Source organism: Seriola dumerili, unplaced genomic scaffold, assembly GCF_002260705.1.
Source record: "Seriola dumerili isolate Sdu_G_001 unplaced genomic scaffold, Sdu_1.0 BDQW01000219.1, whole genome shotgun sequence".
Taxonomy (NCBI): domain Eukaryota; kingdom Metazoa; phylum Chordata; class Actinopteri; order Carangiformes; family Carangidae; genus Seriola; species Seriola dumerili.
The window spans coordinates 7,933,147-7,951,465 of NW_019174474.1; the positions used below are offsets into that span (position 1 = coordinate 7,933,147).

The 18,319-nt window shown below is 44.1% G+C and overlaps 1 protein-coding gene across 3 annotated transcripts in view; it reads left to right on the top strand.

Moving 5' to 3' along the window:
• Positions 1–18,319, top strand: part of mob2 (MOB kinase activator 2) — a 65,537-nt gene that overhangs the window by 31,699 nt on the left and 15,519 nt on the right. The window contains exon 1 of one of the 3 annotated variants that reach the window (XM_022754308.1): positions 635–988. The exons of the other annotated variants lie outside the window; for them this stretch is intronic. Within the exon in view, the coding sequence (XP_022610029.1) occupies positions 951–988 (38 nt within the window). The 5' untranslated portion in view covers positions 635–950. Of the gene's footprint in view, positions 1–634; positions 989–18,319 lie in introns of those variants that run through there. 3 annotated transcript variants of the gene reach the window in all.

Sequence of the window (18,319 nt, forward strand, 5' to 3'; positions counted from 1 at the left end):
TGCACGACATTGTGAACATCCTGTGCTCCGTGTATATGCACGTGTCTGGTCCCTCCTCAGTATTGACATAAGAGTTGACCATTCAGGCATCTGCTGACTCAGTTACATTTATCTGAAGGTGAACAAGTATGAAGAGGCTGTCAACTTGCTGCACTCATTAACTTTCCAGAGATGTCTGACTGAGGATTTGACTCAGAATTACATTATAGCAAACAGAGTGTGTTTGGTCTTTGTGAGAGATGGGTGGAGATAGGATGTTTAGCCATGTTTAGGATGTATACAGATGGCTGAGATTGCTACCTCCCCAGGGATTGTTTCCTCTCTCTCTCCCTCTCTCTCTCTCTGCCCCCCCCCCTTCTCCCTCTTACCGTGTCTCTGTCCATCTCTCTCTCTAACTCCCCTGCAGTCCACCCTGTGCTGCCCAGCAGTCAGCAGTTTGTTTATGGGACTCTGTTTGCCAAGCTAATCTTCCCGCCTTTCAAGTGGGAGCCAGCAAGTGAAAGAGAGAGAGAGAGAGAGAGAGAGAGAGGGAGGTAGGGAGGGAGAGGGAGAGAGAGAGAGAGAGAGGACAAGAGTGTGAAAGTGAGGCAGGCAGTTGCAGTAGTTGGAAGGGAGAGAGAAAGAGAAACATGCTCAGAGAAGTGTGTCTGGTTTTGTGAATGATTTTTTGTTGTTGTTTTGAAAGTGTATTTTTCCGTGTTTGTTTGGCTCAATCGCCAAGCGGCCTACGTGTGTGCATCCGTCCGTCCTGCATGACCTGCGTTAAAGTCGAAGGCCGTTCGAGCAGCCATATTATTACACAAGGTGCTATGCTGGAGCTGGGAGCTGCCGTCCTGGTGCACCCATAGTCGAATTTGCAAGACGGGAGCAGAGACAGGCAGGTGAAAAGGGAGGAAAGGGTGCTGTGGGTCGGAGCCTCGTCACCCCGGCTCTGCTTCACCACCGTCTGGATGGGGGTTCTGGTGTGCTGCGACTGCTTCTTCTATAGGTAGTTAACCAAGTCACTTCTTTCCTTTCCTGACCTTTCCCTCCTCTATACTGTTGTTGTTGATTGTTGTTGTTCTACTTGGCTGTTCAGCAGTCCTCAACGTATATTTTCAGACTTTTCACTAACTTCTCCATCTGACCCCCCCCCCAAAAAATCTCTCCTGCCCATTCACTCCCTCTGTTATGCTGCTGCGGTTTTGAGGAGACATTTGAGGACAGTGCTGCTGTAGCAGGCAGAGATTCTGCTGTAGTCAGACACACGGGGTATCTTGACTTGTGGGAGGGGAAGAGGAGGAGGAGAGAGGGAGGGAACTGAGGACAGAAGGACAGCGATGGCACACAGCCAGCCTCCTATAGCTGATCGAAGGAGGAGTGTTTGTCGTTGCTGGTTACAGGGTTTGTTAGGAGGGTAGGTTAAGACTGGTAGGAATGAAATGGCACGCAGCCAGAAGGCAGCTAGTCAGCCAGGCTCGCCCAACTTTTCGTCTCATCCTCCTGTGTGCCCCTTTGGCTCTGCAGCATTGTTTGTCTGGACACAGCGTTCCCTGACAAGGGGGCAGGGATGTTTGTTTTTTTTCCCTTTTTTTCTGTTTCTGGTGTTTGCAGAGCATTGAACTTGACAGACTTTGCTCTTTTTTTCTGAATTTACTTTCTGTTTGGTTCTCTACATATGGACTTGGCACAGTTGTTGTGTTGGAGAGCCTGTGCCTTTAGTTTTAAAATCTGATGACTTACTGGCACTCATATAGCTGGTTATTGTGCTTGAGAGAAGGGCTAAGATGATTTAGGTATGGCTCTCTGGCACTTGGAGCAGAAAGGATCTGGTTCCCCTCTCTTGTGGTTGTGGGGTTAGCCAGCCTGAGCCTGCTTTAACTGCTGTATAAAGCCTAAATATAACTTTCCAGTTCTCTAAGGAGCGTTTTGATGGTGAGGGTAAAATTGTAGCTTTAACATAGACACACACAGCACAGCTGGATTAGATTAGGCCTCGCCGTGATTCAGAACTTTGTTTACACTTCACTGCTGCTTTTAGTATGAATAACAGCCTGCCGTTTGTGTGCGTGTGTGTATATGTGAGGCTGCACATGTGTTATATACTGTTGGTGAAATACACACAGAAGCCTTGTGAAGGCAGGGCTTGTGCCAGATGTACTTATGTTCACGATCAAGGCAGGGGTGGGACCTAGACAGCGTCTCATGGACTCATTAAGCCAAAATGGGCCGTCACGTCTATTTTTAGCATTTCCTCTCCCTCTGCATCTCCGTCAGCCAATCCGACAGCTTGGCGGTGATGTTATATGGCTTGATTGATGTGTGTTTTTGGAGGCACACCCATCCGAACAGGTCCCTGTTGACCTCGGCTCAGGCCAGACCTCATACCCCTGGGCTCCGGTGTTTCAGCTCTCAACAGTAGCATTGTGTGGAGTAGAAACTGCCTGCCAGCACTCCTTCAAACAGTGTCAGTTCTAATGTTGATCATCCTGTGTACAATGGAGCGATTGAACAGCCTGTCATCATATGACGTAAAGTAAAATAAAATGGAATTGACCTTGAGTTTTTGTACAGTCGAGAGCGAAGACTTCATGATTTATACTCAGGTGAACTTGAGGAGAAGCAGGACACACAGAGCCAAGTACTTCTGAGAATCAAGAGCAGCACTGAATCTTGAATACTGAATGATACCTGAGTGTGATTTTGATTTTGAACGATATCTACCTTTTTATAAACAGCTGGAAAGAAGATTATGAGAAGTATTTCTCCGTATGACGTAGCTGGCTACATTAGCTTAACATGAACACTAAGCTAACAAGTAAATCTCAAGGATAAAAATGTCAATTTATGGTTTGACTGGGGGTTACCGCAGCTGGCTGAGAAGTAGTCCAGGTTCATGACCCCTGCGTTGGTAGGGAGATTGTTTTACCGTCAGCCTAGCTGTTTCCCCACTGTTTCCAGTCTTTATGCTAAGTTTACCCGCCTGCTGGCTCCAGCTTTGATCTTCTCATCTAGCTCTTGGTTAGAAAGCAAATAAACACATTTCCCAAAGTTTCAAACAAGTTATCCAGCAGTTTGATTAAAAATGTTTCATAGGGAAAAAAAATTGAAAAATAATAATATTCCTGTGTGTTTTGGTAGGTTTGACCTTGAAGAGACTCTTTGGTGATGGATAATATTGTTTAAAATTCATTCAGGGTAGTCACACTGTGTCTCATGTGTTTGCTGTTGACTGTTTAACCAGTCAGGCTGGGATTTAAGTGTCAGTGGTCAATATCAAGACTGAAAAAAAATCTCTTATTCATACAGTAAATGTTTCATGATTATGAAAATCTTGTAGATGTGGCCTTGAAGGTCTCAGCACTAATCTGTGACAAAGAGAGCAGAAAACTCTTATTCTTTTGATAGAGTGACTGCTCTGATCAGTTTTACACTAGTTAAAGTCAAAGCAGCAGAGCTCTGTCGTTTGACCTTTTTGGTTGGGCCTGTCAACCTTGTGAAACCATTGAAAGTTATCTTAGGATCCCTTCATTTTAATCTCTACATATGTTCATTGTCACGTGTGAGTGCATTCTCATGCTCTCGCTCTCTCATACACACACACACACACACACACACACGCACGGGATCAGTTTTCCAGGGCCCCCTCCAACACCTCCTCCTGAGGCAACAACCGCAGTTGGAGTTGAATCCTGGGTCAAGTTCTCATTCAGCTTTAGTCAATTGTGTGCTTCTTCTGTGTTTTCCGCCCAGCGGTAATGTCAAAGGTTCACGTTGTTGCCATCATTTCTCCATACACAATTGCAGCATGAAACAGAAAATCCAATTTTCCCTCTCTGTTATGAGGTTTGATGTTTCTCTACCCCTGTGATGTATTGTTGTTGATGTGTTGCTGGACAACAGGCACATTCAGACCTGCAGGCTCCATCACATGACAAAAGCTTGTGTGTATGTGTTTGCTTCTCAGTGGATCATGTGGTAAAATTTTATAAAGTGTGGCGTGGAACAATAGCACTGAGTGTATCATCATAGTGTGTGTGTGTTGTATTAGCAGAGCAGGCCATACTGTTTGCCATGTGTCTCTCATTAGGCTATCTTTGGCAAGCCTGGCTGATTCCACAGAGCGGAGACGTGTAGCTCAACAAGGACGCCATTCTCCACCAACAAAACCCCGCACTCCTTCCCCTCAGCCCACCAGACTCCCTCCTCGCATCGCTGCACCGTCACTCAGATGGCGCTGAATTGAACCAGTCTTCTGTGAACGTTTAGTTTAAAAAAAAAAAAAAAAAAAAAAGGGCTTAAATTTCGATTAGGGCATAGAAATCTCATGAAATCATTATCTATTAAAAGCTTTGCCTGGAAGAATTGGATGGGATTATTCCCTATGGCTCTTACACTGTACAACAGGGCTGCCTTGTCATTGTGGCTGGAGAAAAAAAAATGGCTAGATATCTAACTAAACAACAAGATCAGCCCTTTAATTTGTAAATGAAGGTTTGATGGTCTGTTGAAAATGTATTTCTAGGAAGGCGTTCTAGCATAATATCAATATTTGCTAAATATTGATTCTGTATAATCGGTTCTTGTTTCTGTACTTGTGTTTATCATTCACCACTCCACTCAATCTCCACCTAAACAAATGGGGCATGCAGTCCAAAATCAACCAGTAGGATTCGGTGGAGGTTGCTGCATTCTTACAGTCGTACTCTCCCTGTTTGTTGTCAAGCTAATGGCTGCACTTAGATGAGCAGCGGTCAGACAGCATCAGTAAGGGTTATATTTGATCTTTTAAGGGTTTGATCACTTTCTTTGGATTTCCTTCCCCAGATCCCAAGAATCTCCTCTGACATCAGGTACTGCACAGCAACCCAGTAACAAAATCTGCCTTTTCCTCAGTTCTCTGAGCTTCAATGAGTTTTTTCACTCTTCTATCCGCACATAATCCCGATCCAGGACATGTGTTACTTTACACTTGGATGGGAGTGACACTGGCTGGTCGGTGCAGACGTAAGAAGTCTGTCAGTCTTGACTTGACTGACTGTCCCTCTCTACTTTCTCATGTCCTCCAGTCACTGCAGAGGGCAGACCTCACACACAGGGGCCAGTTGCATAACACAGACACTGTGTGTTTGTGTGTGTGTTTTCAGGAGCAGCCATTACCTGCTGGCTCAGGAGAAAGAGAAAGCGATGGCCTTGCACTAACCTCACCTCCGCATTTAGATCCACACGGTCAGCACACGCGCACACGCAGTCACGCACGTGCTTAATTAGGAAAACACAGGTTTTTTTGCAGTTTTTTTTTTTTTTTACTGATACTTAATTCAGTTTTTCATCAGCTAAAGTCTTAATGTAGAAAATAAAAAGGTAAACAAATGAAGAGAAGGAAACCAGAACATGTCATGTAACACCCTCCATGCTGGAAACGCCTTAATCCGTGCTGATCAGACAAATATTACGAGCAGCGTAGAAGGGTAAAAGTTGTCTGTGTGAGGCAGCAGGTGCCATGTAGGCAGGGAAAAACTTGTTACAGCTGCTTGGTGGCCCAATTGGCAAGTGGATAATGGCTGCATTGTGTTTGGCTCCATTTGCCGGTTGGTCAGGTGGCAGGAAAAGGGTTAGACAGAATTCAGTACCAAAACAACAAGCCTGGAGGCTTTGTATAGGCTGTAAAGGTGACAAATTGGTTATTGTAGTTGTTGCAGCAGCCCATGACTTTTTTTTTTTTTTTTTTGCGCTGCCTCTGGGAACAAGAGGCCCATTTGAAGGGAGACAGGAAGTGCCTGGGCGCCTCACTTCCTGTTTATCAAGTTTGTCCCAGGCGAGAGGGAGAGGGAGGGGTGGTCTGGTGCAGTCTAATTGAATGGAGAAGGTGGTGGTGAATAGGTAAGCCTTCCTTATTTTCTCTCTGTCTCACACTAAAACATACACTCACACACATACACACACTTGCCTGCATAGCTGTGTAATTGCCTCTGTGCTGCAGTGCCTTTGGCAGCTGTGCCCCCTCATTTGTTTCAATTATCTACCATCTGACATGGCGCTGTTACCAAGGATAACGCAGAGAGGAAGACGAGAAAAAAATCAGACAAGGAAAGTTTTAAATAGACTCCAGAAATGCAATTGTATTGTGTACAGATTGTCGTATTTCGCACCTTAAAAGCACAGCTGGATCTCACTTACGTCATGTTCAGATTTGCGAGTCACTCACATGCGCGCACACACACACACACACACACACATTGAACTCCCTCTTTGTGAGACTACATTTAATCAGAGAGTAGCTGTGGTGGAGAGGCTGCTCTGGAGCGGCGGGGATGCTGCAGAGTGCTGACTCCAGCATGTTCTGAGGTGACGTTCATAACATTTATTACATTCACTTCCAGAGCTTAGAGGCTGCGGGCCAAACAAAGACTAACCTTAAATGCCCTTTTGTATCATAGGTGTTCGTCTGCTCTCTGCCAGCCTGTTATGGATTTTAGCAGTACTGTTGTTGAAGTCTTTTGTTTTGCAGACAGATGTGCACACTGCACTAGCAACCCTCCCCATCCCCCTCCAGGAGAGATGATGTCACTGCATAAGCTCATCTAGCACTTACTCCTCTACATCCAGCCAATCAGAGACTTGTTTACACCTGAATCCCCCGGGTTAGGAAACGCACACAGACACACATGCTCAACTTCATAGTGTTGAGCGTCGCTGATGTCATCTGCTCATAAAAGGATCAGGTTGTATTGTTCTCGCCGCAGCTCATCCTTTACCATAGGATGTGATACATCTACAGGGGGCGGAGGAAAATGTGATGTTATGCGACAGCAACAGTGGAGGGGCGCACACCTCCCTGCTCTCACTGCTCCAAGGACATCTATTGATTTGACCCCTCCTGTGCCTCCTTTCTATCCATCTCTCTTTTATTTTCCTATTCTGACACTGGCAGCAGCTGCCTCCGCCCACTTCCTTCCCTCGCTCATTGACGTACCTTCTGTAGACGGCAGGCTTGCTTTTTGTTTGGTAGGATATGTGTTGGTGAGGATGTTTTTGTTGTTTGTTTTTTTTAAAGGGAGAGAATGCACAGATAATAACATTGTTTTCCTGTGTTACGTGTTTTTTCGTGGCTGCATAGGCTTGTGTTTGTGTGTCTTTTCTCTCTCGGCCGACTGACACCAGACACGCTCTGATGTTTCCTCCACGCCAGTCTCCAACAAAGGGCAGAGCTTTGCTGTGGTTTCACTGTCATCTCAGAAATGCCCCCAAGGAGCAAAACATGCATGGCTTTGTCCAGGACTTTCCATAACATTTGCAGCCTTTTTTGTCTTTGTCTCCAAGCTATCCCCCTCCCCAGTCCGCCCTTTCCTCTCCTGTGTTCTGGCCGTGACACAGAAACACGTGGCGTCGTCATTGTGTCTTAACTAACAACACCTCTCTGCTTTTGCCCTCTGCCAAACACGTACACACAGTGTGTTTTTCCTCCTAGTTAGGCCCCAGAGACTGATATTAACTGGCATTCCTACATGATCTGCTGTCATAACTAATTACTGGAAAACAAGTCTTTGGGTGGAACATGTCATCTGTGTAAAAAAAAAAAAAAAAAATTCATCCTAGCCCACAGTCCATGTTTGTCACTGCTCTGGATTATAGAACTTGCTGTGGGCTGACTCTACACCTTGTCTTTGAGCTGCTGTCGTTCAGTGGCAGTGTTGATGTTGTTGTTGTTGTTACGGCTGGATGTCCATGAGAGGTGATGCTAGTGGTTAAATCATGCCTTCCTCCTTTCCAAGTAACTTCCCTTGGAGAGATCTGACTTCCTCTCTGGGCAGGAGAGGTGTTGCTTCTTGCCTCACACACACTGACGCACGCACACACACAAACACACACATCAGCTTAGGTACACCTCTAAGCTGATTAGAGGTTAAAATGCACGCAGAAGCGCACTCACTAGATCTTCCGACAGGCATAACTGATTTGCTCATACTTTCCACCAGCTTGCTTTATGGTTTGTTAATGTGTTTGTCTCACATGCTTCTCTTCACCTCTTTGCCCAATTTGGGGCGTGACCACTTCCTACGCCTTCATCCACTCCCATTGTTAATCAAACTCAAACAATGGACAATGGAGTTTCCTCTGCTATCAGACAGTGGAGAGATCTTGTCTGGTCATTAGTCTAGTTGTACTTTCTCTTTTTTGCTTGTCCTCTTAAGACTTTTGGGAAAACTAATTCTCTTGAACACTGAAGATGTTTTTTTTTTCTTTCTTTCTTCACTTTTTGAGCTTTTATTCTGCGTTTTTGCCGTCACTATTTTAATGGAATAGAACGAACTTTGTAGTAGTGTTTTTAAATTGGCTAAAAAATAATATATGTGAGTGTATATGAAAATATTTTTTAACTATTCTACAGATTTTAGCAAAGAAGCGGCAGGCTGTAAACTTCACAGACCGAGCCCACACCACCAACCCCCCGGTGTCAATGCATTGGTTAGAAGTGGCGACCCTGAGTCCACTCTGAAGATCCTGGTTCTTCATCGAAGTTTTTTCATCGAAGCTGCTGGTGAACTGTGTATTCAGACAGAATGTGTAAGCAGAAGCACTAATGAGTTTTTAAGATGCACCACTCAGGGTGCGTGTGTGCATGTGTGCATGTGCGTGGAAGGGAGGCACTGGCTGTACTCTTCTTTGAAAATGTCCTTGTTTGCTCTGTTTGACCGTGCGGTTGTTGTGATAAGCAGAGCAGCAAATTTGTGAGTTGGCTGCCTCAAACCCAGCCACACTCTGAGAGACCTTCTGCTGCTGTGACGACTCCAGCGATAGTCTCCTGAGATAACAGCTACTGTACAAAACGCACTCACACTGATGGATGCATAATGTTCGCACACTCACATCTGTGGAGAGCAGGGTTAGAAACAGTGACACAGTGCAGGGACGTGAATGTTTTCTCAGAAGCCTGCGTCATTACCTGACCTGAAGATTCAAAGGAAATCTAATAAAGGAGGAAGGCCAACACAGGAGATGAGGATCAAGGAATGATTTGCAGTGTTTTGCAAGTGTTTTTACAATTTCATGTTTTCTTTTATCTCATTTCAGTATCCAATTTCCTTTTTCAATATCCCTTTTTGAAATGTAATGATATAATTATATTTATATTTATTTCATTTTCTCTTTAACTTTCCATCTTAGCTCTAAGGCCATGTAAAATTATCTTCAATGTCTCACAAAAATAATACTTACTTTTTATGAAAATAAATATTTGACATGAGTTTTTTAACTTTGTAGATTCAACCTGGCTGTTAATTAATGAAGGAAACTTCATTAATGAAGGAAACTTCATTAATTAAAGAAACTGTGAAAAACTTAACACAAATATGAAATAAATGAAAACTACTGTCAAATGGATATAAAAGGGTACTAACAAATGTACAAAAGTTACAAAATTAACCTTATAAAACTCACTTTTTATTGGATATAATACGAGAAAATGCTACATTTAGTAGAATATCACTCAAGAATACAGCAGCCTAAGATTTAACAGCTCAGCGAGTTTAGACCTGGTCGGTTCGTTCCATGTTCTCAGGGTTAAAGAGCAAACAGGACATGGCCGCGGCGAAATAACAAATCAAACTCCAGCGTTGCTGTTCGCTCACATGCCAGACAGTCTGGTGGAGTTGTGCTTAGTGTCTGCTGATGCAGGAAATGGAGACCATTCCCCTGGGAAAGGGGTCCCCCAAACCTCCTTTCATCTCTCATGTCTATTTGTTATTTTTATCATCTCACAGGCCGAGGGAATGCGGACTCGCAGCACGGGTTATGTAATATACCTAGAAACAAACTGGTGTGTGTTAAGAAGATGGCTAATGCGATTTGACTTGAACTCTTTCGACTCTTTAGATGTCGATCTTATCAGCTGTTTTTTAAATCATTATCATTTCTGCTGCTTTGATTTAAATTCAGGTTGGCTTCAGAGTGGCCCTGTGGCATACCTGTCTTTATATTGTACATGTTTTAAACATTTTTCACATAGTTGCCTCATTTCATAAATCACGCTCTGCCTGAGCCGGAGTGATACGTAGAACATGTTGACACATTCACCCGAGCAGTGATGAACTGGCTGCTCGACATTGATCAGTCACTCATTGTAATGTAATGTAGTGTGAGTTGTCAGACCATCAGTACCATTGTCTTAAATGTCCATGTTAAAGGAGCATTCTGTATGTTCTGCCCACGCATGTTGGTGTGTCTGGTCTGGGAAGTCCTATAGTTCATATGCATCAACATTCCTCTCGGCCGGAAATCTGTGACTAAATGGCCTCACTTAGGAGTAAATGAGCTGGATCAGGGCAGGCATGCACAGCCTTGGAAAACAGAAAGCCACCCAAACTGTGTTCATGAACCCCACACCCTCCTTTTTTATCTCTGCATCATTTTCTTTTAAGATTTGTTCCGTCCCATCTCCCCAAGAGCCCACTAGCCAACTTTGCAGCTTAACTGCTGCTGCCACCATTTTACAGGAGTGTTAGTGGAGTCTGGTTTGAGCTGATGTTCAGTCTGAGTGTGTTGTACAGTGAGTTCCAACAGAAACCACTAATGAATATACAGTAAAGAAGAATGTTTTAATTCAGACAAATGCTGCAGGGACTAGAATCATCACACTGGTGTTTTATGTATCAAAGGGTAAAATTGTGCATTTATGAAGTACTTTAGAGGAGATTTAAAAAATATCGATATATATTGTGTATCGTGATATAGCCTAAAAAATATTGCTATATTATTTATAGGCCATGTCACCCAAGCCAAATCCACTCTCTGCTGCTTTAACTGAGGGCTTCTTTCCTCCTTCATCCACTCTGGCACTGCTCTCTGGTTTTGTTGTTTTTTTATTTTATTTTATTTTTTTCTTCCTACAACCATGAAAAGAGAGCTCTGTTCACTCCTGAAGCCCCATGGCCTATCCCATCATAATCTGCCCCACATACACGCATCCTGTGCAAACATGGGCGCGAACCCAATCCTTTTCCCGCCACCTCCTCTTAACTTCCTCCATCTATCCCCGTTTTCCATGACGGTCTTTCTCCTCCATCCAGCCCCCCTCCACCTTATTCTCTACCACCCTCTTACACACACAGGCTGCCTCTTGTGCTCCAGAGCAAACAGTAGCATATGTTTGACCACAGCGCCCACCCCCCCCCCCTTTTTCTCAATGCACCTCTCCTTTACGTCACAGACTCCCCCTCTTCTTGCCCCCAAACCTCACCTTTCCTCGCCTCTTTTAGTGAAGAACTGTCGCACTACTTCTCCCTGTGTCTTTATTTTTCACACTAAACATTCTCTTATGTTCCTCATATTACTCAACTGCACCAGCAGTAGTGGAAAGTAACTCATTAAGTTTTACAGTCTTCAAAGGATGCTGGCCTCTACAGCGTCAGCACAGTCCTGGTTCGGTTTCAAGTGTCACAAAAAATACACACACACACAGACACCCACACACACAGACACAGTATCCACACCCCTTATTATAAAAGCTGGAATGGAAAAGTTGAATGGAAAACTGAAGTCTCGCTGTGAGGTTGTGTAAGCTTCAGACAATGTCTGCACTCAGAGGCCGTTTTCCAAGGGTGGGTACCGTATGTAGCCCACTCTCAGATTGCTTCTTACTCAAATGCCATAAAAACAAAACCGCTGTCATTGCCCCAGGGTCAGGTTGCTGCCCTCCAGGTATGAAAAGGTACACTTAAACCTTTTTACCAGCAGATGGCAGTGTTGCTTTCACTTCTAATTCATATATGCGTGTGTGTGTGTGCGTCCGAGTGTGTGTGTGCGCACGCGCGCAACAAGGAATGTTCCTCTCTCACATGCCCAGAACTACAGCCAAACTACCCTACGCGTTGTTGTTACACTGGAGCTGTAATCTTTAGGTAATGTTTTCGTTTTGTTCAGAAATGTTCTGAATTTTATCTGCAGTTGGGAGATCAACAGGTTTAGTCTGTGTGTGTGTCTGTGTGTGTGTGTGTGTGTGTGTGTGTCCTCTCCTCAGTGCCAAGGTTATCATATTCTTCCAAGGAAAAGCCACATTCTTTTCCTTTTTTTGAGGTTGATTAGAGTTCTGGGAACATTTGTAGCCCTGAGGAAGCTTTTCTGTTTCCTCCAGCAAAGCACAGAGCAGAACACATGCACACACCTTAACTTTAATAACACCTACTCTATGAGAGGGACAGTTATAAACTGTACTCATACTTCGTCTCTTCTCATTACCCTGCTGTGATGATCTCTCTCGCTCCTCTGTTACAAGACATAAGTCATTATACAGTAGGGTGCACTGAGCACCCACTTTCTCATGCTGTCTTTGGGCCTCATTCCATTTCTCATGTGATTAATCTCATGACACTGATGATGGAGTGACTCTGCCACTGACCCGCAGCCATTAAGTGGACAGACGGCCTCATTACCATTCCCCCTTTTTACCTGCAGGCCTGGGGACAGAGACACATCCTGACTGTGCTATGAACACCTGTGATGTGGCAGAATGTCACAGGTTATTCCACAGGTCAGCTACCTCACCTGTCTCTCCTCCACCTTGATGGCTAAAATGTGACCTTGTCGTCTTGTCAATACTCCGGGCAATTATACCATAGCTGACTTTGCACCTGAGCCACAGGGCTCACAGGTACCTTCCTTGTTGTGTGTGTGTGTGCGCGTGTGTGTGTGCGCGCTCTTACACTTGACAGACGGGTGTTTGGCTGCCCAGGTGGTGAATTATGGGATAGATAGAGACTCTCCCCTGTTAAGGAATGTAGGGAGGAGGAGTGCAGCAGGCGGCCAGGGCATGCTGTGACAACCTACCACATCAAGCCAAACTCTTTCACTCCTCTCCTCTTATCCAAAGTTCTGTTATTACTCTCATCCGCTCTCCTTTTTCTGTTCTGTTTTTCACTTCCCTGCTCCTCCGGTGCCCTCCGTTCACCCCTCTCGCCCAACTAATCTCAACTACTCCCATGCTCTCACTTCCTTCCTCCTCAACCGTTGCCTTCTCCCGTTTCATCCCTGCTCCACTTCATATTCCATTCTGGCCCATTCCTGCTGATGTGATAGTGGTTAATCTAAGCCGTATCCATGGAGAGGGTGATTTATAAATGTCTGGACGCAAGTCTGGTATTTCTCATCTCCTGTCTTCCATCTTGCTAAAGCCCTCTCTTCCCTCTGTCATAAACCAATCAGAACATGGCCTTCTGTCTTTCAAACAGACTTGGCCACTCTCTCTTCCTTGAAAACTTCCTGTTGAAATCGTTCCTTTGCCAAAAAGTTTGCAGAAATACTCAAACATTTCAAAATCCAAATTTACTTGACTTCTAATTGGATTAAGAATCCAGTGGCAATCTGACAGTTGGGTATTTTCCCTTTGTGCAGTTGCTGCTGTTAAATGGAGCATGCAGTTGAACCCTAATATGTTTGCGAATGAACTGCTGGCATTTACCTCCCAAACAAGAAAAGCCAAGTCAAACCAAACCGAGAGCTATACTTCTTACATCTCCTGCTATTGACCTCCTGTAGTTCACTATTCTTGTAGCTCTTTCTCCTCCGCTTTCCTCCTCTCTTCTTTGTTCAGACAGTCTGTGTGTGTAGAGAGCGATGGCATGTCTTTGCATGCAGCCCTTCCCCTACAGGAATGCAGAGCACAGGACAGATGAATCCAGGGAGAAAAAGGGCGCACATGCGAAGAGAGAAAGAGGACTTCAAGGCCTTAAAGGTGGAAAGGAGAGAATAGGTCAAAGAAAAAACTGAGGGGCAGGAAATGGTTAGGAATTAAACGGCTCAATTACATTAATGTGACATCCTAAATGCTACGTATTGTCTACTAACAAAGATATGACAGCAGTGATAGTAGCATTGGCGCTTAATGTATATACCTAGAGCGCCCTGTAGGGAGGAGGTGTGAGCCCTTTATAGAAAAGTGAAAAACTTCACAAAGTTATTAAGTACAGAGGTAGACTCCCGCTACTGCTACTGCCACTGCCAAGTTTGATGCCGTCAGGTATTGTCTGCACATGCACAGACTTACACTCGACAAACACTTCATACAGACCACACATACTCAATGTGTCGTGCAGTGCACACAGTCCATTTATCTGTAGAGGAGTATCGTTGATTCTGGGACCTAGTTTGGTTGATTTGCTTGTTCTAGGATCACTTCTTTCTTTTTACAGAAGGAGTGTGTAGTAAACAGATGATGTATTTTTGTTGTGTTTACATTTTTCTAGCCGTGGAAGCAAACACACCACTCTTTTGTCTAATTGAGGAGGTTGGTATTGCAGGGCAGGTCGCTGGGTTCAGTGTGCTGAGTGTCTCCTGGCCCTGCTGACCTTTATCCGGGCCTATAGAAAACCCCCAAGCACTAAAGACCTTCAGTCTGCACTGTTTTCACTGGCTAAGACCTTACCTAAACACACTAAAACACTCCCACACACCCAGAACGCAACACCAACTGAAGGTCTTAACAGAGCAACTTGATTTTTACTTATTCATTTTGGTTTTCACACGGTTGGGCGCCTGACGCGTCCTTCATTTTGATCTCAGCTGTGATTGGCTGGAGATTCGCTCTGGCAGGGCCCAGACTGAACTGTTGCCAAGCCCCAAGGCACATCTGCTGTGGTTGTGACTCATTTACTGCTGGCCTGGAATCAGTGTTTTCTTTGTCTCAAATAGGTGGAATGTCCGCTGACTTTCAGACCCAACCTGTTGGACCAGCCATCCATCTCTCTGAGCAGTAAAGAGAGCGCTGCAGGCCAAGGCGCTTGGTCCAAAATGTCCCAATCATTTGAATAACTTGAATAACTCTATGTTTTTATGTCAATTTTGTTTCAGTTTAACTGTTCGGTGTATCCTTCTTTATATTGGTAATTGCAGCCTTTCCACCTTAGTTAATTAACACACCAATAGAGCATATTTGTTTCAACACGTGACTGCCTCTTAACTGGAATGACGTCAACTCTGTAATGATTTGAATTACTCGCATTTTTTTCTCACCGTTGTCTTTACTTTCCTTGTATTATCTGTTGCTCTGATCAGTTATTGCTTTAGTTCTTGTATCTATTGTTATTCATCAGATTAAGGCTAAACACATCCATCAGTCACAAAGGGTGTGACGTCACAGAGTTTCCATAAACTGCCTTTATTTCTTCCCCTCCTTTCTTTTAAATGAGTGATGTTATTTTAATTAAATCTGGGCTTTTACTGTCTGTGTCTCCAGGATGGTTGTTTTTTCATGAGGTTTACATACTTGAATCAGCTTGCTAGCACCAGTAAAAGAGAGTACTAGGGGTTCTGTTTCTAGACATGTATATGGTGTTGTATGTTACTTTAAAATGGTTGTGTTTTTATATAAATGACAACTTCTTTTATAGTGAGTTGTACTTAATCTTCCCCAGAAATTCTTACGTAACCCATAATGTAACCCCAAGTATGCCACACCTACAAACAAATGAGTGTGTAATTGGAAGTTAGACTGTTTCAACATGGCACTCACCCTTTTTATGTAGAGCTCTCTGGGTATAAGTCGTGCCAGTAATCTGTGCTTTGCAGCAACATCTGGTTTGCTGAGAGCAGGTGGCAGTTGAGTGATGCCATGTCTTGGCTGCAGAGTGGAAGACAAGGTGTCTGTGACGTTAGCGGAGAAGAAAGAGTAAACCTCTGTCCGCCAGACGATGGAATGCGGCCGTTGGTTTCCATCCACGTCAGATGTTGCGCAAGAAGTGTCCGACTTGTGCAGCTCAGTGGCATTGTCTGTCATGTTACGCGAGCTGCAGGCTAACAGAGCAGATGGAGACAAACTACAGAGGGTGTTACTCCATAGTACCTGTTTAACCATGGAAAAGGCCACTTTAAGTCAAAAGCCACCTGCTTTTGAACTTTCATGCCTGATTCATTAAAAGCTCTTTGTCCTCGGTAACACAGCAGTGAATGTAGGGGCCCAGGTCCAGGCCAAGCCCCAGTGATCTTGAATGGATGTCTTCTATTTTCAGTGACCACACGGATCCAATAGTTTGAAACAAATTAATGGAAGGTTCTCTGAACACGGGATTTCCATTACAGCAACAATCTGTTTTGTCATGGGTGGTTACAAGAAGTGCATGGGTACATGTAGCTACTATAACACTGTAGTATATCATCTTTGACTTAATATACAGTGTTATTATTATGATATATAATGCTATGAAGAGTTGGGTTTTGTTTGACATCAGTGCCAGCCAGTATGATACCAGAGTTTAAGCACACACTCCAAAATAAACTTTTTAGATACCTTGCTTTAAGAGTTATGAACATGTTCTCCTACAAAACCCTCTTTGATTTAACAAAAGAGGCCAGTTCTTAAGTTGTTAAATGTTGTTCTCTAAACACACGCAACTAAACAAGATCACAAAGTTGGCCAGACATTTGATACCAGTCTGTAGCTTAGATGGTCTCTGATTAAGTCGCCGAATCATTTATGCATGCCCACAGACTCCCACACGAACGCACACACATATGGCACGTTTCCCCCTCCCCTCCCTCTCTTTGCACTGTTCTCTGTATTCTTTATGGGCCAGGCCAGGCAGGCTGATGCTATATTTAGCGTCAGGGGAAAAGTCAGTGCCCTGTTCTGGTCTCTCTCTCTCTCTCCTCTCCCCCTGCTCCTTACCACTGCTACCACAGCGCGAGCCACTCACTGGGCCTCTGCATCACCCAACTCCACCCACCAAGCCCCAGTCCAGTGCGCACTCCTAGCTTGGTAAGCATGGAGGCAGTCAGTCATGCAGGATGAGGGTGAAGAGAGGCGCCTGTCAGACCCTCTGTCCCTTTGATTCTTTTAGATGGTTTCTTTGGATCACATAGGGGCTTTTAAACATAAACAAGCGGCGCCTCAGAGGGTCCAACAGTTCACAGTAAACATGCTCCACTGGCATGTCTGCAGACACTACACACACCTTTGCACACACAAATTACACACTCCCATACATACACACATAGGTACAGTCCTCTCATATACCTTCGCAATCTCTTTTATCTTCGTCTCACGACTGCTTGCCCCCACCCATATACACAGAGTGCACATAGCTCCATAGATCCCCACAGATTAGTGTGTCTTTGTGTATGTCCATGCTGCAGCAGCCAGCTGGTCCAGTATTTCTCACATCTGCAGCTCCACCGTGGCCCCACAAGTTTTATCTGAGGAGACGAGGAGAGAGGAAAACAGACTTGTTCGACAGTAGGAGAGACAATGAGAGGGAGAGGCGAGTAAAAACAAACCAAGAGAGGGAGGAGACGTGTGAAGGGAGCAATAGAACAGAGAATAAGAGAGGACAATTGTTGAGGGGCGATAATTAGAGGGAAGAAGGGCGAGGGAATGATAGCTCCTTAACACTAGTTGTAATCTTCTCATGAGTCGCACGACTCCCAATATTCACTGTTCGTTTCCTCTTGTTCATTTTTTACTTAAGTGTTGTTGGCTCAGCTCGGCTCAGGTTGACAATTTAATTAGATATTAAACCGTAGTCATGCTTTAATCATGTAAATAATATGAAACTTATTTAATAGTTTGTCACAAATAGATTCTCGGGCAAATCCTTTCCCCCCAGACATTCAAAAAAGACCTCTTGATATTCTTATGAATCTGCCTTTGGCTCTCAAACAGGCTTTGTTTGAATCACTCACTGGGATTTCAGCTTGGACAGTCATGTTTGAACATGCCTGACTGCTGCCGGCCTGTCATAGTTGCCTCCAGGTGAAGTTCAGAATCAACAGGAGGAATGTCGCCCCACAGTCCCAGCATGCACGCTGTGCTTAACCGAAAGAAAGAAGGAAAAGACACTGCAGACACTTTTAACTGCAGGTTGTGTGTAAGCTGCAGCTCTCTTTGGCCAGCTTTTGAGGCTGACATAGAAATCCTTTCAGCTGCTTAATATTTTGTCTGCTTGCTTGTGGTTCGATCTTACGTGTTTGTTTTATTGTTGTTTTAATGCCTGATTTAACATTGGACAAGGAAACTCAATTGAAAACTAAGATTTTCACTAACGCTCATCTCTTCATTTTGTCTTAATTAGCGGATGGAGTTTACTGAGATTGATAATTATGTATTCATTGTGAGCGTAGATGATCTCACTGTATGTGTGTGTATAAAAATGTGTATATATAATATATAATGTGATTATGAAGTCAAAGCTATATTGCTGTGATATTGATGTAAGGGATGATAAACTGATAAATTGAGTATTGAATTACTAGTTTTTTTCCCCCGGGCTGCTGATGTTAACATTTTGTCATTGAAAAGGTCAACCTGTTCTGTTACAGTAGGCATATATAATGTAGCAACACCTTTTTACTT